At 35.1% G+C, this 25,249-nt stretch overlaps 1 protein-coding gene across 1 annotated transcript in view; it reads right to left on the bottom strand.

Moving 5' to 3' along the window:
- Vwde (von Willebrand factor D and EGF domains) overlaps positions 1–24,830 on the bottom strand; it is a 78,265-nt gene extending 53,435 nt beyond the window's left edge. The window contains exons 1-6 of the mRNA XM_074057795.1: positions 24,685–24,830; positions 14,309–14,505; positions 10,408–10,592; positions 7,020–7,251; positions 2,765–2,830; positions 37–284 (exon numbers count right to left, since the gene is read on the bottom strand). Of these exons, the coding sequence (XP_073913896.1) occupies positions 37–284; positions 2,765–2,830; positions 7,020–7,251; positions 10,408–10,592; positions 14,309–14,505; positions 24,685–24,830 (1,074 nt within the window). The remainder of the gene's footprint in view (positions 1–36; positions 285–2,764; positions 2,831–7,019; positions 7,252–10,407; positions 10,593–14,308; positions 14,506–24,684) is intronic.
- Positions 24,831–25,249: the final 419 nt, after the last annotated feature.

Below are 25,249 nucleotides of genomic sequence, written 5' to 3'. Positions count from 1 at the left end.
GGAAAGAAAAGAAAATCCAATTTTTTCCAAACATACCCTATCTCCAAGTCTGAGATTTATGCCATCGAGTTCTAAAAGAGAGAATGCCTGAACTGTGGTCTCTTGTTTCAGCTCCTCTTTGATTTCTTGAGAAGAAAGCCTAGACCAAGCTATGAGAAATCCCACTGAGTTGTTTGTAGGGGAAACATCAAAAGCACACCTACAGAAAATCCTGGACTCAATCAACTCCACCACAACCTCTGGCCTTCCTGGAGGTGGAGGTGGCAATAAGGCCAGCAGCTGACCTGGTAGGAGGAAAGGCATCATGGGTAAATTGAGTACCTGGAAGAATGGAGAATGACTTATAGTAAAAGCACACAAATACTACAACTCTGACATTTATCTTAAGAAAACAATGAAGTAAATCAGAAAAACAATTATTTTTTATCGGCCAAATTAACAATTTCATGCTTGACCTACAATCACATGAATATTGATTGATAATGGAGTAATTTAGCTCATCAAACTTACATTTAATGCATGTTAAATGTGTCTGCCTTTGAAAAGTCTGGTCTTGAAAATAAAAGTAATTTACATTCTTTCAGGCAGAACAAAATTCATAACTTATACATTATAATTCCTTGTTCTAATAAAAAATCAACTATAATGTAAAATCAAATGTTTTCCATTTTACTCTTGTAATTTACTCATATAACAACATTACTTTCAGATGAAAGAGCTGCTCTTTATGGGGGAGATTATACCATCAGTGATCTATATGAGCTGTTAAATAGTAATTGTTTCTTTTTTTATTTTTTTGGTTGAACTGGGATTTGAACTCAGGGTACCATGCTAGCAAAGTAGGCATTCTACCACTTGAGCCACACATCCAGTCCATTTTGCTCTGGTTATTTTGGAGATGTGTTCTCACCACCTATTTGCCCAGGCTTGCCTTGAATCACAATCCTCCTGATCTCACCCTCCAAGATACCAGGATTTTATGTGTGAGCAACCTATGCCTCATTTTTTTTCATTTTCTAATTTTGAAGATATATGAAGTTTTATTTAAGAACCCATGTGAAAAGTTTACAATTTTTAAATTCCGAGTACTATAAAAAAATAAATTTGATGATCTGAAAGTTTTTTTATTGTTCTAGAAAAAAGAAACTGAGTGATTAATTTTAAAACTGTTTTAAAAATACTCTAAAATGTACAAATATTTTTTCTACTGCATACATCACAAAACTAAACTTTCTGCTCTGTGTTATGTAGATTTTGGAAAGTCCTGAGACTTCTTAAGGTCGTTTCTGTAAAGAACATATACTTTCAGATATTTAAAAGTGTCATTTTTGTCAGGAATTGTATCCTAAAGTCCCAATGACAGACTAATTGTTTTCAAATTAATCTAATTACAAACAAAAAATTGGGTTTTTTGCAGAACAGGCTGGCCTTGAACTCACCATCCTGCTTCAGACTCCTGTGTGCTAGGATTACAGGCATACACCAACATAGTTGGCTACAAACATTTTGCTCAACATTTAAAAATAAGTCAAGTGAGCATATTCATAGTCAATATTTTCAGTTGGGTGTTACTTCCCAAATTGTATACAATCTTGTATAGAATTCCAATTTGATGCACAGACATTTTGAATACCACATGTTGCTGAAGTTCACTGTTTATTCAAGGAAGAAAAGTGACTTTAGCACAGCACAAGCACATTATGAAGAAAATCCACACACCTACTGTGCTGAATAGCTAAATAATTATATTTTATGTTGTTTATTATTAGTGTTAAGACATACTGTTTTATTCTTTTAAAACCTTAAGGGAAACTGGTGGCAGTGGCTCAAGCCTGTAATCCTAGCTACTCCAGAAGCTGAGAACAGGAGAATCTTAACGTGAGGCCAGTCCAGGCAGAAAGTTGACAAGATCCCATCTCAACCAATGAACTGGGTGTGGTGGCATATACCTGTCATCCCACCTATGTGAGAGGCAAGAATTGGAGGACTGTGGACCGGGCCTTCCAGGGCAAAAACACAAGATCCTTTCTGAAAAATGACCTAAAAGCAAAAAAGATCTGGGGGTATGGCTCAATGGTAGAGTGCTTGTCTAGCAAATGGGAAGCCCTGAATTCAAACTTCCATACCACCAAAAAACCAAACAGAAGCTTAAATCACAGAGTCTAATTAAACTGAGACTTTCAGATATAGTAATGATTTATTTAAATAATGCTAGAAAATGGGGTTAGAAAATACATTTGCAGTTGGAATATTGCATAGAAAAGCAACTCAGTGATTTATTTTGAGGATTATTATAATAGTATTTTTAAAATAAAAGGCATGTTAATTTTTACACATGGTATCTAAACATTAGATGATCTATCCTAATATATTTTACCACACCAATGGCTTATGACACCATTTAAAACAGCTTTGTTAATTACATTAATTATACACCTCTACCTCATTCATTTTAGAAGATCATGTTTGACTATAGGCCCCATGAAAAGGTCCATTTTTTGTTTTGTTTCTTGGAGACCGGATCTCACTATATATCTCAGGCTGGCTTCAAACTCTCTATCTTCCTCCCTCAGCCTCCAGAGTGCTGTGATTAAGGGCATGAACCACCATGCCTGGCAAAGACTGATAAAGTTACTTTTGTTTTTGATGTCTACCAGACCACAAAATATTAGCATAATTCAACATTTGAAGCCACAGAACATAAATGTCTGTTGAAATCACTAGTTTATAAATACATTTTTAAAAAGCAAAATGTTATAATTACCAACACAGACACCTCCAATTTCTGTCTCTTCAGGGCCACATGGTTGTAATTTTGCATCAGAAACAGCTATAAAAAAGATGTGTATGTTTACTCAATTTGACATAAAAATATAATCTACATATGTCCAGTATGACCATTCCTTGGGAAAGTGTTTTTAAATGGACTAAGATTTTACTCTTTCATAATAAAATTTCCCCTTATATGGATAAGATCAAATGGAGATGATAAGCACTTATATTTTGAAGCAGTTGTAGCATCCACATCTTGTTTTCTACATTTGAATCTGTATTATTAAATAATGAAGCAAATGCTGCCAATATGGAGCAGCAAGAAATCTCACTCATTGCTGGTGAGATGCAAAATGGCCACTTGTAAGACCATTTGGCAGTTTCACATAAAACTAAATATACTCTTCTCATGATACAGAAGTTTTGCTTCTTCATATTTACACAAAGAAGTTGAAAACATTTTCCCACAAAAACTTGAACATGGATATTTATATTTTTAGCACTTTTATTCATAATTGTTCGATTTACATTTATTGTAAATTTTATAGCATAAAATTTTGGTTTTATGCTATAAAAATGTTTGCTTAACCTTAGATCACAAATTTGTTTTGAGACAGGGTCTTGTTAAGTAGCTCTGGAACCAGGCTGGCCTGGAACCTACTATGTAGCCTGAGATGGACTTGAACTCATGATCCTCCTGCCTCAGCATCCTGCTAGGAAGTTCATAATCATTTTCACCCTAAAAATGAAAATATTACTTAATATAATCCCAGAATCTTTGCATTTTTAGCATTTATAGTTGGGTCTATGAAGATTACAAGGCTCGAGTGTTATTTTTGTACTTTGATGAAAAATAAAAACTGAAGGGTTTTTTGCACATGAATACATTTTATGTATAGGCTAAAAATATAATCATTTTTCTATAGATTTGGCTGTGTCCCTGTTTTGAAAATCAGTTTATGTGTGCTTGTTTGTTTTGGGAGTCTATTCTTTTTCATTGATTTATATTTCTTGGTACAAGTACCATACTTGTCTATGTAGTCTTAACTTTATAAAAAGTTTAAAGCCAGCCAGTGTAACTTGGCAAAATTTTTCTACTGTCAAAGTGGTTTTGTGTCACCATGCGAATTTTAGAATGAGTTTGTTTATTTCCACAAGAAACTTGTTACAGTATTGACCAAAACTATGTTGGAACTACAGATAAATTTGAGGAGCATTGATACTTTAACCTTGAGTTTTTTGACCCGTGGATATGATTTATCTCTACATCAATTTAGGATTTAAAATTTTTTTCTCAGCAATGTTTAATAGTTTTCACTGTATATGTCTTATCATATTTATTACCAGGTGTTTCAATTTTGGTTCTATAACTAGTATTTTAGATGAAATTTCTGGCTGTTTATTGTTAGTATAAGAATACAAAATGATTTTCACATATTAATCCTTTTTTTCACTAACAGTGTTAAACTCACTTACGAGCTCCAATAGCTATTTTGTAGATTCCATTGGATTTTTAAAAAAATAAATGTTCATGCCATCTACACTAACATTCCTGATTGTATTCTTTTCTTGTATTTCTATGTTTAGTTGTAGAAGGTTAGAAGTATTCCCTTCATTTCATTTCCCCAGAATTTGTGCAAAATTGGTATTATTTCATCCTTAAATGTTTGGAAAATTCCAAATTAAAACCATCTGGACCTGGGATTTTCTTTCTGGGGTGAATTTTAACTAGAGATACAATTGATTTAATAGATAGAAAGCCATTGAGATTATGTGTTTATTTTTGAGTGATCTTTGGTTGTGTGCATATTGTAAGAAATTCGTCGAGTTCACCTAATTTATCACAGTCTTAGTGTAGAGGTGTTCATAATGATTCCTTTTGTTAGTGCTTGCATATCTGTAAACTCGATAGTTGCATCACTGTCTTATTCCTGATATTGTGTGTGTGGTGTAGGGCTTTTTGTACATTGAGTATGTGCTCTACTGCAAACTACACTAGCCAGCTTAAATATTTTTTTATTGATCTGAAGACATTAATTTTATGGAATTTCTCAAAGAATTAGCTTTTGTTTTTATTGAAGTTTCCCTGTTGTTTACTATATTATACTGCATTGTTTTCTATTCTGATCATTTCCTTTTATCCCCTTCCTCTGAGTCTCATTTGTGATTTTTGCTTTTAGCCTCTAAATGTATAAACTGAAGTATTTAATGTGGGGCTTTTTTCAATGTAGATGTTTAGGGAGTGTGTGAGTTTTAATTTAATGAGCTTCAATTTTTCTAATATTCTAGTTTCATTAATTTAGGGCTCAGAATGTAGTTTATCATGGTGAATGCTGCACATGTACATGTAAAGTGTGTTTGTTCTGCTGTCCTTGCGTGGAGTTTTCTGTGAATGTCATGTAGATTAAGTTGGTTGATAGAGTTGCTCTACTCTCCTTTATTTTTTGTTTTTATTATTATAAGCTCAGTTATTTACAGATGGATGTTGATCTCCAATATTAATCACAGATTTGTCTATTTCTCCTTGCAAATCTATTAACTTTGCTTGGTTTTTAAATGCATAGTCATTTAGAATTTCTCTATTTAATTAATTCAACACTTTATAGGCATCTTTCTGAAAGAATAATACCCCGTGAACAATCCTTAGATCATTTTATTCATTGTTTGAATATCTCATGAGATTTTATATTGTGGTTATAACGCAATCTTAGTCTTTCCCATGAGCTGCAGACCCCACAGTGCTGTTTCTTCCTTGTTTCTTTGACCAGTTTAATTTATAACACAGGATTTCCAAAATAATTTTATTTTTGCTTTATTATAAACATTTTAGTTTAAAATAATTTTAGAAGCACAAAAATGTTTGAAAAATAATTCAGAGCTTTTCCATATATACCTTATGCATTCTCTGCAACCATGACACATTTGTTGAAACTATGAAATAGATTTTAGGATTATATTTTTGTCATGGTACCAAGGAATGAACCCAGGGCCTCACTCACACATTCTTCTGGGCTAGTACTTTACCACTATGTACGCCCACAACCCTTTGGTTTACATTTTGTTTTTAGAGATAGGGTCTTTCCTCCTGCCTCCTGTCTCCGCCTTCAGAGTAGTTAGAATTACAGAAATGTGTTCTTGCTCCCAGCTAGGATTATGCTATTAAATAAATTGAGGATTAGTTTTCCAATAATGTCCTTTTCTGTTCCATCATCTATTTTGGGACATCACACTGTACTATTATTCATCATGTTTTCCTCCAATCTATGGCACTTTTCATTAGTTCCTCTTTTTTTCACCATTTTGACACTTTTAAAATATACTGCTCAGAATGTTCCTTAATTTGTGTTTATGTGACTTTTCTCATGATTAGACTAGCTTACTGGCTTTTGGGGAATCCTAACACAAAAGAGTGGTGTTCTTCTTACTGATGCTATCAGGGATGCATGACATCCATATGCTTCATCACTAGTGATGCTAAGTTAACCAGTGCAGGGTCTGCCAGATGTCTCCACTGTAAAACCAGTGTTTTCTTCCTTCCTATTCCTATTACATGCAAGCAAGTCATTAAGTCAAGCCCAAAATCAAAATGAGAGGGATTAAGCTCTAGCATCTAGTAGCATAGAAGCTACTGAAATTCTTCTTTAAGGAAGCTTTGTCTTCTTTCCTCTATTTATTATTTACTACTTCTCTAATCATGTATTTATAGAGAAGGACTCAGGAACATTTTTTTTTTATTCTTTGAGAGTTACATTCCATTTTTTATACGTCATTAGAAGCATTCCACTAGAACGTAAGTTCTATGAAGGAAGAGATCTCATTTATCTTGTTCATTATGCTAATTCCTGGCACTGGATAAACACTCAACAAACATTGGTGAATGAAAAATAAAATAGCATACAATCCAGATTTTTGTAACTTTCACTCATCATCTTTCATCCCTTAATTAAAGAGAAAAAAGGCCAAGAGGAAACCAAAGAATTTTTAACACAATGATTATGTGCAGTGAGAAAATGGCAAGAAGTCTGCTTTGATACTTTCAAATCAGAATGTGTCTTTGAGCACCTTAAGACCTTGGCAAAGAATTTTAAACAAACCTGGACAACTTAAACCAGAAATTTAGCATAAATTTAGCAATGATGCTAGCCTATGTCTCTTACTGAGATTTGCATTAGCTTAAAACAATCTATCTAGGTTTGTGCAAATGTACCTTCCCACAGTTCCATAACTGTGGTACGATGTTTTCTTACCTTCTGCACAGTAGCCCATACATCCTTGGGTGGGTTGTAGTAAGTACACAAAAAATTCCCCACAGTTGCTTACTGCCACTGGGATTTGAAAGAGGCAGCAATCTTTCTTAGTGCTAAACAAAAACTGCCATGTGACACAGGCTGTCAGTTGCTTCATCTCTCCAGGAGGAGGCAGTGTTTCTGAATCTCTCAGAGATAGCCAGACTGGGGCCTGAGTTCCACAGTGGTTCATCTTTTGGATCAAAGAAGACAAAAGTTAAATCTCAATTTATTTTCATACAGATAAATCAACTTTGCATTTTCTTTTAAGCAATACTTAAAATATTAAATTATCAATCATTTAAAATATCTAGTAACTTGTACTATATGAGAAATACTTAATTTAAAGGTAGATACATCATAATTAACATAGTCTTAGGGTAAGTTCTTTTATACTAGTTGTTATATTTGTATTGTAAACAAGAGAAAGTACATTTTTAATAACTTACTAAGATAGCTGATATACTCTAAAACAAGATGAGCTAATCTGAAAGCATCTTAATATATGCTGTAAAGACAAACTCATCTTGGAAATAGTACATGTAAGAAATTAATTCAGAGTTCAAGATGTAACAAAAACCAGGAAATAAGGAAATGATTGTGTAAAATCTTGTGATGGAGCACTCTAATCAAGATATATGTAAGACATATGTAAATGTTACAATAAAACCACCCTGTACAACTCATATTATGATATGTGCTAATAAAAATGTAAAGAAATAAGTAATAAAAGATAATAAGTTAAACAAAAGAAGAAATTTTAAAAAAACAGAATTAAAACCTCATTTGGAGTCTATTAAAATATATAATCCTTAATCATGTTATTTCTGTGCTTAAAACCAAAGGAAAAATCATAAAGGAAATATTGACAGAAATGTTTAAATAAGTTTAATACACAGAAAATTATTTGTAAATAGCATTATTTACTATGCTGTTATTTATTGTCTGGTTGTACTGTTATAGTTCTTACTTTATGTTAATCATGTTATATTATCCATTTAAAAACACTGAGACCATCAATACATAATTCCCAAATGAAGATGTCTAATAAATACACTTGAATATTCAGTATGGAAAAAGACATTTTTATCTACTGCTATGCGAATTCAAAAAACAACATTATGTTTTAAATAGCTAAGTATATCAAAAACCTCAAAAAATTAGCCTTCACTAATTTTACTTATAAAAATCAACCTTATTAAACACTCTGAAATTATAACAATGATTATACGCACATTTGCTAACTTCAAAATTACTTTTTTATGACAAAATTCTGAACGTGCACATATGACAATGGCTTAAATAAATATTGCATGTAATTATTATAGAGTATCTTTTCAAAACTAATATGAAAGAATTTATGATATAGGAACATGCTTACGCTAAAATTGATTGAATAAAATCATGTTATAAAATGATGCAAGAGAAAACAGCAGTAAAATTTTAGCAATAGTTACAACTGTAGAGATGGATTACAAATAAATATTGTTCCATTCCTGCCTTTTCTTTATTATTCAGGTTTTCTATAATGCATATGTACAACATTACAGATAGAAAATCATTTAAGCAGACTTGCACTGTCTTGCAAGCAAAAAAATTCTATTGATTTTCCACTCAAATGCTCTAAACCTTTAGTTAAGAAGGGAATGACAAGGTGCAGACTAGAAACCCTTTCCAGGGCACAGCATAACCCCATGTTAGCTGATCTCCAGGGAAAGAGCCAGGCAAATCATTTCACCTTTACCTTTGTGCAAGGTTTAGAATCAATTTTCACTAATTTAGCCAAAGGAAAAAAACACAAATATTTAAGAATGTCATGAATTTCCTCCAATTTTCTTCCTTAAACTTCACTCTCAAATTTTGATTTTTTTTTTACTTCCTTGCAAACAGAATGTCACAAAAAGTGACAAGTTAGCCAATAAACAAAGAAGAAAAAAGACTTAACTATGATGCCCTAAGTTAAAATGAAATATTGTTAAAATTTGAATGTCTTTTCTGAGGCCTTTTTACATTAGTACTTAAAAAGGAAAATAATTCCTGCTTCCGCCTAATTCATAAAGTGTGGTTGATGATAAGATAAACAAATCTTCTGCTAAAACATGATCCTGAATGATGTGCTGTCACTCCAAATGTTAAATAGTAACTACATGTCCTCTAGATTACAAATTACCTTTAAGAATGAAATCACACCCAATGCCGCTTAGGCAGAGTACAGTAATGTATGCAGTGATCATTTTGGCAGTGCCTGTTTTAGCTGTGTATCACAACTGAACACCTACTTATGCCTGGATTGCCCTGGGACAACAGTGATCAGAGATAGATGGAAGTTTGTGATAAGGGAAGAGGGTCCATGCTATGGAAGACACTGCATATTGTACTGCTCCTGCCAGGCATGACTTGTTATGTGATTCAAACACACCATCTGGTTGCACCTCTTTCTAGTTACCTCAAAACATCACTGAGAGATCTACTGAGGTTACAGAGGTTACATAGGTGATAATGTCCACCAGTGCAGGGGATGTGTGAGTTGCAAAATAAATGTCAGGTTCAAACACTGCCTCACTATTTTGATCCTATAATTGAGGATTCTGGGGCAATAGACTTTGTCACTTAAGAGAGTTAGAGAGTCTTATTCCTTAGACCATAGGATAGAAATGTATCAGAAACAACTGAAAATGAACTGAAAAGCTAACTAGTCATAAGTGGGGATGGCATCTGTGTCATTACAGTTATCAGCAGCCACATGGGGACTGTTGGTGAACTGGGGGGAACTTTTAGTGGAAAATCATGACTCACATTATTAGAATTCTCAATAGAAATTCAAGAGGACTTTGATAAGGAATGAATGCTAGTTAAGGAATACCCAAGACACTACGCTTTGCATTTCTTTTCCTTTTGCTTATTCTCTGAGGCATTTTGGAAGAAAATGTATTAAAAAAAAAAAACCACAGCATGTACTCTTTGCTGGTTACTTGCCATTAAGTACATACCTATGATTGCTTACCTTCAAAACTTGGCTCCTCAACCTGCTAGCAGGATGACTATAGGAAGATTATGCCTTATATATGTGTCCTGCACTATTTGATGCAAATGATTACCAATAGGTTGTATCCTGAAGCTATGAAAATAGTAGACAGTACTGTGGGTGAAAACACTGTGGACTGCAGTGAGCTTAACATTACTACCATTGCTATCACCATTTGACATACTCCTTTGAATTAACTCAAACTACCATAAAATTAAGATAATATTTCAACATGTGAAATATGAAGCTTTTGTAAAAAGTTTCAATCATCCCATGGAAAAGCACATAAGCAGAACCATATATTGTTCTTAGTGGACTGAATACCTCAACACATTGGGTTGGCATCTCAGCAGGTCTGTCAAAGATGACAAATCGGTACCATCCAGGGGACAGGGAATGGTCACATATCAGGTCTTGAGCAGCCGACTGCTGGAGGTGCCTTGAGTCAAAATGGACACTTCTATAAGGACTCCGTAGAAACTGGTGGCCACCAGGAGAGCACTCCTGAGCTAGACAGGAAGAAGAGCGTCTTCATGTAATGCATTTTATGCATTAATATATCACAGTTCTCAATTAGACTTGATTCCCAAAACAAAAATAAACAAATAAACTACTATTACACATAAAAACCTTCCAAAATATCAGTCTTGAAGTAAGTCAAAGATGACTTTGTTGGTATTTTCCATAAGCACAATAAACAACTGGACAGAACTCTTTAAGATGTACTTTTAATTACTTCACTGTTAAGACCTTGATTATCATTTAATTTGAACAAAGCAAAGGATTTGTTTATTCTGCTCTACCAGCATTCCTCTTGGGCTTGGGCTTCTAGATTTCAATGTCATTATTGACTCACTTCAAGCAGTTTTTCCCCAAAGTTATCACCAAAGTCCTACCTCTGTCAGATTCTGGAATGCAATGAAGTGAATGAATCTTTTCATGTCAACCTATTTTTGTGATTTGTAAAGTGCACACAAACTGAGGTTTTCTGCATTCTTTAGTGCAAGAAAGCATATGAAGTTGTTAAAAGTTCACTTCCCTCCTTCCCTCCCTCCTTTCCTTTCTTCCTCCCTCCCTACCTTCCTTCCTTCCTTCCTTCCTTCCTTCCTTCCTTCCTTCCTTCCTTCTTTCCTTCTTTCTTTCTGAATATTGAAAGTTCACACAGGAAAAAGAACAGGTAGAGGGAAGCATATTTGAGTAAGAAAAAGAAAAAACATGAGAATGGAAAAATTGTGAGGTTCTTTTAGTGAACCTATTTTATGAGCAGTCTTTGGTTTGAAAGATACTATTTTTGTGAAATACTATCTTTCCATAGAAGCAGAGGAGAAGAGAAGAGAAGGATGCAAAACTGTCCTAAATGCAGCTTTTGTGGCTCCTGCATGTCCAATTAACTCAACTAATAACCTCACAAGGAACCTTCCTTATTAGAATACTAGAATATTCTGTTGACACAGTAGATCGTATTTATAAACTCAAATCAATTTCTCAATTTAAATTAATAGGCATAAAATAGAGATACTAATTTACAAATGGATCTCACAAACATGGTTGATAAAATTTGAGTCATTATTATTTTTTGCTTTTTATTTTGTTGCTTGTAGATAAGACAATTAAATTATTCAAAATTATTATTTTGTAAGTTAAATGACCTCCTTAAAGAATTAATTTTTAATTAAAAGATTTTCGGAATCACCACAAAGTCTCTTCTTTGTCTCTTCCATAGTCGTAAATGTTCCAAGAAGAATTTAATCCAAAGCTCTAATGACTTTGACAATTGCAATCTGTAAATGTCAAATAAATATTTATAAAATGTGTGTAATAGCAGTGAAGAATGTGCTATTGTTTCATTTAATCTTAAAATAACTCTGATATCCTTTTTTAAAGTGTAAAACAGGAAACTTTATTGAGATAGAAAAGGGTAAAGTGGAAGAACAGAGCTCTCAGAGTTGGGGGAGTTACCAAGAGGTGTCTCTCTAATATCCTTTAATATAAGAACATTTCACCTGATTAGAAACTAAGAACATTTAAATTTTTGGCAGTACTAGGGTTTGAATTTGGGGCTTTGTACTTGTTAGGCAGGCATCCCTACCACTTAAGCCATGCCTCCAGCCATTTTTGCTTTGGTTATTTTTCAAATAGGGCCTCCTGTTTGTGTCAGGTTGGCCTAGACTGTGACTGTCCTATTTATGCCTCTTGTGTAGCGGGGATGATAGCACATGCTACCATGCCCAGTTTGTTGTTCGAGATGGGGACTTGCTAACTTTCTGATGGGGCTGGTCTCAAATCACCATTCTCCTAATTGCTGTCTCCTAAGTAGATGGTATTATAGACATGAACCACAGCTCAGAATGGGAGGAAAAAATTGAAAATCACAAATCCGAAAAGAGAATTGAATCCAAAAATCATCAAAAACTCATACAAATAAATAAGAGTTGAGACATACTACAGTATGGAAGGACCTTGAAAACATTATGCTATGTAAAAGAAGCCACCTGATATATGATTCCATTCTGGTAAAATACACAGACCAGGCAAATCAATAGAGATAAAATGCAGAATAGTAATTGTTTTGTGGCTGGGGAGGAAGGGAGTGTGATGAAGGATATAGGGGATTAATATCTCAAGGTGCAATTTTTCTTTTTGAATTGATAAAAATGTTCCAAAGTTGATTATAGTAATGATTGCACAGATCTGTGAATACACTAAAAGCCATACAATTACACACTTTGGGTGCTCTATATGGTCCATGAGCTATCTTAAGAAAACTGTACAAAAAAATCAGCAAACATATTTTCCATTCACCTCTTGTATTTCTACTCTACGAAATGTAAACTAATTATTAACATTATTATGATATACGCTTGAAAACTTGTGAAAGATAATATTTGTCTTTCATAGAGAGATTACAAAGCTATTAAAAAGAGGGAACAAGAATTATGTGAACTATGGTAGACACAGAAGCTTTTTTCTGGAAACACTTAATCTAATTATAACGAATACATATTTAATATGTTCTTACTACACATGAGTTTTAAAAACTCTTTACAATTATGGTCCTAGGAGGCAGGAAAGGTAAGGAGGAAGAGAGATCAAGGTTAGTTGAATAATGGGTACCAAAATATAACTACATAGGAGGAATAAGTATGAAGACTCCACAGCTAAGTAGGGTAATTAAAGTTCACTGCAATTTATTATGCATTTTACAAAGGACAAGTAGGAGGAATTCAGAGGTTCTCAACACAAATTTGATAAATGTGTAAGGAGACAGAAATACTGTCTGCTTTGATCACTGTGTGCTGCATAGATATATCAAATTATCACGCTGCAACCTGTAAATGTGCACAATTATTATTTGCCAACTTAAGAAAAAAATTTCAAGAAGACCTAGTAAATCAGTAAGCAAACCAAAGAAGGCACAGACCAGTGATACCTTGTTAAGGTGTATCATTTCAGGGAACAAATTGGATTTAAATATTCTTTTAAAATTTTACATGGGAGAATGCTTGTCCTGCCCTTTTTTTTCAGAGCAAACTTGGATTAATGAAACTGATGAAGATCAACAAGATGAAAAAACATGATTATACCCTAAATAGTTACAAACGTTACACATGACTATTGTTTGAAAATAGCTGTACATACATCAGGTTTATTCTCAAAAATATTAATAAACGTGCAATGTAAGAACAAGGTACCTTCCATTTAATATTCCTATCTGTGCAAACACACACACACACACACACACACAAAACAATTCTGAAGGGTTAGTTAATATATTTAAACTGTTTTCTATGTCGGAGATTAAAGAATTGGGAGGGGATATTTCTTTCCACTAAGATCTTTTTTACAAAGGAACACTGACTTAAACACATAAATATGGAAAATACCATGCACAAAAGTTAACTTCGTGACGTACTGTCGGAATACAATGTTCACCAATTAACTATTTCCGGGCTGGGGGTGGGTGCGGAGATCCAGCGGTTTGAACCTGAACTTCTGGTTATTCAGATCACCAGCCTCTAAGATTTCTGCCAGGTTCAGCGAAAAGTTCTCAGAGCAAATGAGAGGAACTTAAAAATTCATCAGCAGGAAACAGAAAACAGGCCCAAGGGACTCAGAGAAGAGCAAGCAACAGCCGCCTGTGCCTTAAAAAAACAAAACAAAACAAAAAACCCGAGGGGCACCGGGCTGTGAAGTGACCGCCTCCCCGAGACCGCGTCCGACAGACCCAAGGGCTGGGGACCAAGCTCAGGTGCAGCGGTGAGGATGCCAGGAGCCCCGCGGGCATCCGAGACGTTGGTCCCCGTCCGCCGCCACCTACCTGGCCGCCCCCCGGCCGGGGCCAGCAGCATCAGCGCGGTCGCCAGCGCCCAGGCCCCGCCGGGCATCGCTGTGGCTGCGGCTGCCGCGGCTCCACCTCCGGGCCTGCAGGGAGGGTGCGAGTCCTGGGTCCGGGTTAGGACGGGGTAGTGACTGAGCCTGTGTGTCCCTTATCCGGGGTCCTAGAGACTCCTCCCCCCAATCCTGGCTGAGGGCCTTAATAACAGACACGCCCAACCCGTCCTGGCAGTGGCTCCACCACCTTGGATGTCACCCTGCATTCGCAGAGCCAGCACTCGAGCTCTGGGTTGTATATGTAGCTTTGGGATGTCACGCCTTGCTATACTAACAAGTGTTTATTCTTGGTAAACTAGAGACAGCTCAGATGAACCGCCAACAAAATGAAGCCTTGCAAGTTTCTCTTGGAAGGAGCAATGCCCTCATTATATCTGCAGATGGATTCTTTTTTTATTAAGACAGCATCTTGCTCCATAGCTTACGCTGTCCTTGAACTCACTAGGTAGCCCAGCCTAGACCCCACATCCTCCTGCCTGTCTCCCGAGCACTGCTAGATTGGAGGTGTGCATCGCCACTTCCTGGCTGTAGATGGATTTTTTTTTTATCGTGTAATTAGTGATGCTGATTGCTCACAGACGTGAACTTGCTTCCCGGAAGATGCGATGGGGAAACAGTGGAGGTGAATTCTGGGACAGTAGAAACCCTGTCTTTTTGACAGGTTTTCACAAGTACAAGGCAGACACTACTCATGTCAGTCAGTCAACATGTATTTACAAATGAACCTTAGAGCTCTCAGTTGTCCAGTAGTGACCCAGTGACTCTGGATTCCCCAGCATATGGCCACAGGAACCCACAATTGCCAGGGATGGTTTCCAATTCATTGAGTTGTCTTCACAGGTGTGAAAAAGTGGCTCCTTTTTCAAATGACCACACACACACACACACACACACACACACACAGAGCTAGAGATGATGCTGAGGGTAGCCTCACAACCTCCCTACAGAGCTGGAGGAGCAAGGTGAGACTAAGTGTAGTAGTGACTGACAACAGGATGTGTCCAAATGCATAAAAAGTTTTTTAGAAGGGTTTATTCTTTTTAAATTTTAAAGCAAATTACCATTTCAAAGCTTAAAACCTGTCTCAAAAAGCGAAAGTATTAACCCATTTGAAAATAAGTTCTTTGTGGTGCAGAAAATTTGATTTATATGCCAAAATGGCACCCAACCTTCTAAGATAAAAATGAAATATAACTTTTGGGTGGATGAAGCCAAGGGATTGCATTACAAAGCCTAATTATGTAAGAGCTATATAATGTGAGCAGGATGAAAACTCAGAGACTTCTTAATGTACGTTTTTTGTTTGTTTTAGCTTATAAAGTCAGAAAAATAAATACCATTTTTTTCTGAGACAGAAGCAAGCAAGCATCAGTGTCATCAGTTTATTTTTTAAATCATCAGGAGTTGTTTTATTTCTGATTAATCAGGAATCAAATCATGGGAAATCTTTTGAGTTAATTGGCAATATCTGTAAGAAAGGCAGTAAGTCTTGACACTTTCTTAAAGGATACAGTCACATATCTGAGTCACGTATCTGACTCCCATCAAGTACCTTCAGTTTTTCATTTACAACTATCAGCCTATGAGTTTAAAATAGCTTTGCAGCAAACACCAGTTTTCTTTCATATAAGTGAGTTGAAATGGAAAAAGCTAAAAATGACTTAAGAATACTATTCAATCCTCAGTAGAAAATTTATCTAAATTGACTTTGAACTGTAAGATATGCTAAGCATAGGACTGTGAAAGAAAAAATAAAGTGTTGCCACGTGTCTGGGGGGCTAATCAAAAATTACTACAAGATTCATTTTTTTACATCATGATTTTTGAAAAGATGAAGAAAAAACGTGCATGGTACATTAATTATTGATACTCAGGATATTTGTAAGATTCAGTAAATATCACTGAGAAAAAGCATGACTATAGGAAGAGTAAAGCCAAGAGCTAATAAATACAACATAGTTTCAATGGAAAAAAAAAAGTTTTTCAGGAGAAAATTTCAAATGATGATTTTCTTACAAAAGGAAATAGTTCAGTTCTTGTCAAGTTCATTTAAATATCATCAGATAGGCTGTCATGGACAAAACACTGAATTCAGGACAATTGTTAACCACACAGGATACCTGGGCTCTAATCCTAGATATGCTACATATTTCCTGGCTATTAATTTGAACAGCCTACTCCCTCACTCTTAACCTCATTTTCCTGTACAACAGGAATGAAAATAATACTTCACAGAGTTTAAGACTCCAAAGTGTGTGTATACTGTTTAGGGGATGGAGAGGGGAGGGGTGCAGTTGGAATAGGGTCTGTTCCAAGAAGCTATTATGATGAATATAATAGCTTACTGTTATTAAAACACTGGATAAAACCTATAAAATTATACCTTTTTGCATCTTATTATATAAAGATATGAGTTTCTCAGTGTTGCAGTGTACTGCATAATTTGGAGCAAACTTAGTGAAAAATGCATGTTTATATAACATGAGTTCCATATATGTTTTACTAAGTGAGAACACTCTTGCTCTTTACTGAAGCCATCTTGGTGTCAGTACTGACTCTACTGAGACCATAGATTCTTTTGCCCAGAAACAAAAAATTGGTATGGTTGCTTACATGGTCAATTTGAACTGAACACAAGTAACTCAGAAGCAGAAGCTAATAGGTATTTGGCTATAGGTGTGACAAATGATGAAAGCTGGTGAGTGGAGAGAAAAAAGACCATGGTAGGTGCCCAAAGAGAAGGGCAAAGGAGAAAAACACATGAGAGTGATAAACAATATTCTCACTTGTGCACAGTGATAGAAGAGAGAGGGTCTAGTCAGAGGAAAAGAAAAAAATAGAGATTGATGGAGATATATCCCAATTCCTGAGGCTTGCCAGTCTATGTCACCTAAATCTTTTGAGGACAGCCTATATTTCTTGGCCTAAAATGTCATTAAGTATCTAAAATACACTACCTATAAGTAGGGTTTAGTGGGTTTGAATTTGTCTTTTTGCTCTTTACAGCTAAAAGAAAATTGTCTTACATCAGGACAAACTATAGACCATATAAATTATTAAATATTTTGCTGTACTCATGCATTTTGCCAGGAAAATGCAATAATGATTTATATTTTGAAATTGTAATCATTTGCTAGGGAAAAACAGAATACTCATGTGGCCACATAGAAACTATCCAATCAAAAAGTTTCAGGGACAAGTATAGTTTGGTTATTGGCAGAGTAAAAATAAAGAGTCATCAGAAATGCTCACTATCTTTCAGAAGATAATTAGTCAAATGTTAGAAAGATTGGAATAGCAAAGCTGCTTTTCTTTCCAAGCTGTCTGATAATTACCTATCCATCATTAATAATTTTAATGATTAATGTGTGTGATGTGGTCAGTTGCAGAGATTGTAACTAAAAATTAGCTACAGGAGAGACAGAAGTAAAATTCACTGGTACTGAAGCTCAACAAGTAAATATACATCTTTAATTCTCATTCATAGGCTAAGTTTCCAACTCTTTTTTTCTTTTCTTTTCCTGCATTTAAAACAGTTCCTTATTTTTTTTAACTGCTTACAAATTAATGGGAAAAATCTGGATGAATAAAGAGAGAACCAGATTTATTCTATTAAAATATATTAATGAGGAAAATCAGTGAGTTGTTAAAAAGAGGATACCCTGAAACTGCATTTACTGATGGCATATTCCTGCTTCATTTATATCTAGGATTATAGACAAATCATAATTTTTAAATGAAAATAATTAAAGCGAGTCATTCTCTTAGTTGTCCTTAGAAAGTCTCTTTAAACTTGGTTCCTTTTTTTGTCTTTCCTGTTCTGGAAAAGGGCACTATTCAGTATCCTTCTTCATAAACTAGGAAGATGTTGGAGATCTCCTCCCTTCTCTGTTACTCACTGCTCCACTTCTGCATTCAATCCTTAACAAAGAGTTGAAAGGAACCTCAAAACCCATTGTTCTGTCTTTTGCCATAGAAAATGGTCTAGACTATCACCATGTCTTCTGTGGTTCCCTGAAGAAAACACCACCTTGGTCTCTGCTTCAGTCCGGCCCCAGTCAGTTCATAAGCCATAGGTTGATCAGGAGTGAACATTCAAATTGTAAATCATACCATGCCTCTACTCTGAAATCTTTTATCAATAATGGGTAAAACTACCAGAACCACTATGACCTACAGTTCCTGACCCCTCCTAGCTCTTTCTCTTTTACCCTATTTTTTATTTATTCTCAGCTCTACTTACATGTTTTATGCTTCAACTCAGCAGCCTTTTGACAGCTCTTGAAATGAACAGACACTGGTGCTAGAGGGAGGGCTCCATCACTTATTCTACAATCTCAAGTGAGTGTCACCTCTTCAACACTCTGTCTAAATTGGCTAAAGACCCAGGGCATCTTTAACATTGTATTATTTATTTTCTTTTTCAGAACTTCAAGCAAACTCAATATTTAATCCATATCCTTCTTTGCTCATTATTTGTTTTTTCTACTAGAATGTAAGGCCTATACAGGTATGGGTCAGGACTCTTTTCTTTACATCTAGATCTCTGGCAAGAATGAATCTAAAGTTAGTATTTTTAAGGAATAGCATTTGAACAATGTCTACTTAGAAGGTAGAATGAAGCTCTGACTCTAATTTTGTTATACGTTAAATTAAAATATCAGTTCATTAGAAGTGAATACTTGCAAGTGACTTGGGTATTTTATTTTATAAAATAAGTAGAAAAACAAGTATTGATGATTCAAATATCCTAGACATTGGTTCTTAAGTTTTTAAAATACAGTTTGACTCCAATTGCTACTTGAACACGCTACCACAAATTTAGTGGCTTAAAACAACACAGATTTTGAAAATGATAACCTATTCTTGCTTTCTTACATTTCTGGATGTCAACAGTATGAAATCAGACTCTTTCTCTTTCTCTCTCTCTTTCTCTCTGATTTTGTTAATTAGCACTCATTTCCTTATTTTCTATTTTATTACTTTTATTTTTATTTTACCCTCAGCTTTTATAAGATATAAATAAATTAAAATGTAGTTATAGTTAAGGTACACAATAATTTTTTTGTATGGTACTGGGATTTGAACTCCAGGCCTTGAGCTTGTTAAATGATCTAACATTTGCCACCGCTCTTTGTGTTAGTTTATTTTTCATGTAGGGTATAGCTCTTGCCCAAGCTGACCTCAGCCCATGCTACCACGCCCACCTACAACGTGATGTTTTCATCAACATATACCTGTGAAATGACTATATGATCAAGTTAATTAGCATATCTATCACCTCTGATTGTTTCTTTTTTCTTCTTATTGTGGCAATATTTAAGATGTCCTACTGTAGCAAAATCTCAGTACATAGTACAACATTATTACCATGCTGTACCTTGGACCTCAAGTGTTTTCATTCTGCTTTGCTCACACATTGCATTCTATGACCAACATCTCCTTACTTCCTCCCAGTCCTTGGCAACTACTATTGTACTAGAATTCTATAAATTCAACTGAGTTTTCAGATCCAACCATAAATGAGATCATGCAGTATTTTCTTTCCTATGCTTTGTTCATTTCACTTAGGACAATGTCATATAGGGTCATCCATGGTATTACAAATGACAGGATTTTCTTCTTTTTTAGGAATGAATAATATTCCACATATATGGAATCATATTATTTATATTATATTTGCCTGTATATTATATGTTATGCATACATAATACTTCCATTATCTGTTCATCCATCAATGGGCACTTAGGCTGTTTATATATTAGCTATGGTAAATAATGCTGCAGTGAACATGGGAGTACAGACCTCTCCTTGAGATACTGATTTCATTTCATTTTGATACACACCCAGTAATGGGATTGCTGAATCATATGATAATTGTAATTATAATTTTTAAGCACCCTCTATACTGCTTTCCATAATGACTGTACCAATTTACACTCCCATGAAAAGAGTACAAAGGGTCTATTTTCTGGACATCCATGTTGAAAGACAAATTTTTGTCTTTTTGATGATAAACATTGTAACAGGTGCGAGATGAAATCTCATTGTGGTTTTGACTCACATTTCCCCAAAGATTATTGATGCTGAGCATTTTTATGTAACTTTGCATATATTTTTTCATATGTTTTCTTTTCAGAACTGTCTGTTTAGCCTATAATCCTGAAGCAGAGCCCCATTGCTGGTCTAACTGACTCCATTTTGAACCTCTCTGACTCTATTTTGCCTCTTAACTTTTTTTTCCTCTTGCATTACTATATTCTGCAATTATCTCAGAATTGCAAAACAGAACTGATCAATAAGCATCTTTATAACAAGGAATCAAAACTGTGCACAAGTAGAGGCAACCTTCACACATCACCCATGATGAGATCACCACCTGCCTCCATGGGCTCTATTACCTCATTGTGGGGAGTCGGGCTGCACCCTGGAATCATTTCATGGGAACCAGATTGTTCCCCTCAAGGAATGACAGCAGTAAGCCCTTCTCCAACACCACCTAACAGAACCAGAAACCTTTACTTCTCTTTCCTTAAAATCTCAAAGTCTCTGACAGTCCCTCAAAGGAATCTGCAGTTACTGGGCCTCTGTATCTGTTGTTCCCAGTGTGGTCACATTGATTAGACCTCATTCTGCTCCTACCTTCACCCCATCTTTTTGATTGGCATATTAGCATGGGTGGCCCAGCCTAGTCCATTGTGATTCCAGGAGCTGAGGCTTCTTCTCTAAAACAATCCTAGCATTCAGGGGGCTGATGCAGGAGGATTGCCAAGTTTGAGGCCAGGCTGGACTACATAGCAAGAGAGATCCAGTCTCAAAAAGAGAGAGAGAAGATGGGAGACAGGGAGGGAGAGAGAGGGAAGTGTCTGTTTAGGTCATTTGTCCATTCTTAAACCAAGTTATTTGTTTTCTTACTATGTGAATAGGCCTCGTTCCTTCAGCGGCTCGAGAGAAAGAATCTGTTTCTGTGCCTTTTCCAGTTTACAGAAGCCTCCTATATTCTTTGGCTTGTGGCCCTTCCTTCCATCTCCAATGCCAGTAGTGTAGCATTTTCTTTCCTTCCTGACTTCTGCTTCAGTTCTTAAATCCCTCTCAGACTCTGGTCCTCCTGCATTCCTCTTATAAGGAGAGATGGGATTGCACAGGGTTCATCTGGATAAACCAGAATAAACTTCCTATCTCAGGATCCTTAATCACGTCTACAAAGTCCCTTTATCATGTAAAATAACTTTTTCACAAGTTGCTGGATTAGGACCATGATATATGGAGGGTAAGGGTCATTACCTGTCTACCACAGCTGGGCCTTCAAAACTTCAGCTATCTGCTTCTACCACAGCTATATGCTACTATATAGCTAGCTCAAATGTAGAAACATAGATTTTATTTATCAGGAAAAAATTAAATAGCAATTTTTAAGGGATTGTTTTCTCACAGCAAAATGAGAGAAGTGGACCAGAGGATTGTTATAGATGCCTTTTACTATAAAGTTTGAGCATTTAAATGCACCAAATAAACCTAATGTTATGAAATATTTCATAGTAGACTGAAACATTGCTTTTTGAAACTTCTATTTTTGTCATTTTAGTACAATAAAAGCAACTTTTAAAATGGTTACTTTCATACAGAAAACACTTTGCTTTGACCAAATATTTTCCACAATGTGATTTTAAAATGAGTTTGGAGAACTAATGTTCCTTTGAATGAAGTGGAAAAGGTGTGCATTTTCCCTTTCAACAGGTATCTATATACATCAAGTAGGACTGTTTGCATCTGAAATGTACATTGGAAAATGCCTTTGAAATTGACATGTCTGGCTAGTAACTGTCATGACTATATCTAAATGTTATTTAGGCTCTTTTAGAAGCCTTAAATGAAATGTTGTAACAGGTGATAAAGGTATGTGCTTTTGTTTATATGATTTCTATATTTACACTTTCTAAATCACAAAGCACTTTGAGCCTCAAAATTATAACTTGCAACATAATGGATAGCTTGTAACTGGAAGTGGATAGATTTACAAAACAATCTAATAGACATCAGTAAATTTAGTTTTTGTCCTGCTGCCTCAAACATCTTACTTTAACTTGAAATGCACCAGGTATTATACAATGTACAAACTTCGTTTTTTTAAAACAACTTTGCTGAAATGTAGTTCACATAAAATTAACCACCCATTTTTAGTATACACGTCAATGAATGTTAGCATATTTGAGTGCTATAGGAATATCACCACCATCTAATTTTAGGGCCTATCCATCACTCCAAATAGAAATCTCAGGACAATTTATTACCACTCACTATCCCAACCTCCAATCTGAAAAACTTATCTTTTAACATCTGTATTTCTGGACATAAAATGTACATAGACATGTTCTTTTATGACTGGAGGTTATAGTTTGGATCTTGAATGTTCCGCAAAGGCCCATGTGTTGAGTGCTGGATCCCAAGTCCATAGCACTGTTGGTAGGTGGGGAAAGCTTTAGTAGAAGGGGCCTAGTGGAGGGAGGTTAGATCACTGGGGATATGCCCTTGGAGATGATATTTCACCCAGGCCCCTTTATCTCTCTCTGCTTCCCATCGGCTATGAGAACAGGCCTCCTCTGACACATACTCTGGCAGTAATGAACTGTGCCACCAAAGGCCAAAGCAGCCTGGTAAAGTGGCCATGAACTGAAACTGTGAGACTAAATAAACCTTTCTTCATTTTGAGTTATCTCTGGTAGTTTGTCACAGTGATACAGGGCTAAGAGTGACTTATTTAAGTTTTGAAATTGTCTTTATTATAGATTTGTCAGTATTTTATTCCTTTTTATTGATAAATAATATTTCATTTTGTGGATGGGTCATATTTTGTTTATCTGTTTATGGTTTGATGGACATTTTTCTACTTTTTGGTCATTATGAGTAAGGGTGTGACCATTTGAATGTAAATGTTTTTATGGACATATATGTTCATTATTCTGGATACAGTTCTAGAAGTGGAGTTACTAAGTCATATGATAAGTCTACATTTAATTTTTTTTAAAAATTGCTGTACTGTTTTCCAAATAAACTTGCTTTACTAAGGAAAACAATCTGAATATCATATATGTGTTCTTGGATTGTATTTAGTCTCTCTCAAATAAAAAATCCCTCAAAAAGATTTGATTAGAAAATTAAATATAGTCAGCCCTCCACATCTGTGAATTTTGTTTCTGTGGATTTGACCAACCCTGGATAAAACATATTCAAAAAAGTATGAGGGTAGAGCTCAGTACTAAATTACTTGCCTACCATGTGCCCTGGGTTCTATCCCCAGAAAAATGATAATAATAATTATTATAATACTAACAATAATAATAACTTGAAAAATGTGTCTATACCAAACACATACAGATGTTTTTTGTTATTAGTTCCTAAGTAATACACTGTAATAATTATTTATATGGAATTTACATTGTATTAGGCATTATAAGCCATTCAGGGTATAAAGCATATGGGAGGATATGCATAGTTACCTGCAAATACTATGCAATTTCATGTAAGGACTTGATTATCTCTGATTTTGATATTCACATGGGCCCTGGAACTGATCCCCCATAACACCAAGGGATTTCTTTCATGATTTAATTGTGCAACCTCCTTAGCAATGTTACACTGTTAAACCATTATCATCTTCTTTGAAAGAACAGAGTATCTCAAAAAATGTCTGTGCAGTCCATTTGATAGGAGATGAAATAAAATTAAGTAAGTATCTTAAAGACATTTAAGCATAAAATTACAATGAAAAGTTTTGAGGTTAGTCTCTAAAACCTCAAAATCTTATGAATATTGTCATGAAAGTATTGCGAAAATTTCTTTAATTCCCAGTTATTTTTCTTCATGAATGATTTGCCTTTCAGCAGCTCTTGTAGACTTAGAACATTAAAAGAAAGCCAGAGGCTTAGTTAGCTGTGTTTAATAATATTTCTGAATTTTCTAATATTTTAGATTTTAAGAAATTAAATTTTGTACATATATGAAAATTATCATATGGAAAATGTGATCATTATTGAAATCACAGACTTTCATTCTAGATTAAGATCTAATACCTTAAAATTTGGATGATTTGTGGCAAGTTATAGATAAGCCCATAAAATTTATTCCTTGATTTATAAAGTAAGGCACATAATACAATGTCTGTCTAGATAGAGAGGTATCCAATATTTTTTAATTGAGGGCCATACTCACCTCATGACATCTGATGTTTGAATCTGTTTACTCTTAGCTGCCTCCGATTGGACCACGGATCCCTGCTGGATGCACAGGAGGGAACCTGGCATTGCAGTTGTACCTAAGGAATGGCTCCCAGACAGATACTGACTCTGTGAAGCCATCATGTCTTTATTTTTGCAGGACAATTGAATTCTCAACCTGGAAATTTAGCTGCCAGGACTCTGTTGTTCTGAGAGTTATTGCACTAACACTGAATGTGCAGTAGTTGAGACAAATTAGACTGGAATTAGACTGACTTATTTTAACAACTGGTTCTGTCACTTCTCATCTAGATAACTCTAAGCAAGATACTTGTCTTATATTTGCATTTCTTCCTCTGTAAAATGGAATTAATAGCAGTGTTTGTTTAATAAAGCTCCTTGGGGATTAAACCAAATAATACATGGATGAATGGTGGAGCCTTTTGTTATTGTTAGTATTATTATTTCTCATGCAGCCTTTAAATGCAACCCCATTAACTCAATGTAACCTGAAGAAGACTAAATTGAAAGCAATTGTCAGGAAATTCAGAGATTGCCTA

The sequence above is a fragment of the Castor canadensis genome, chromosome 2, assembly GCF_047511655.1.
Source record: "Castor canadensis chromosome 2, mCasCan1.hap1v2, whole genome shotgun sequence".
NCBI lineage: Eukaryota > Metazoa > Chordata > Mammalia > Rodentia > Castoridae > Castor > Castor canadensis.
Note: the sequence above shows the minus strand (reverse complement) of the source record. Positions and strands in the feature narration are given on the sequence as shown.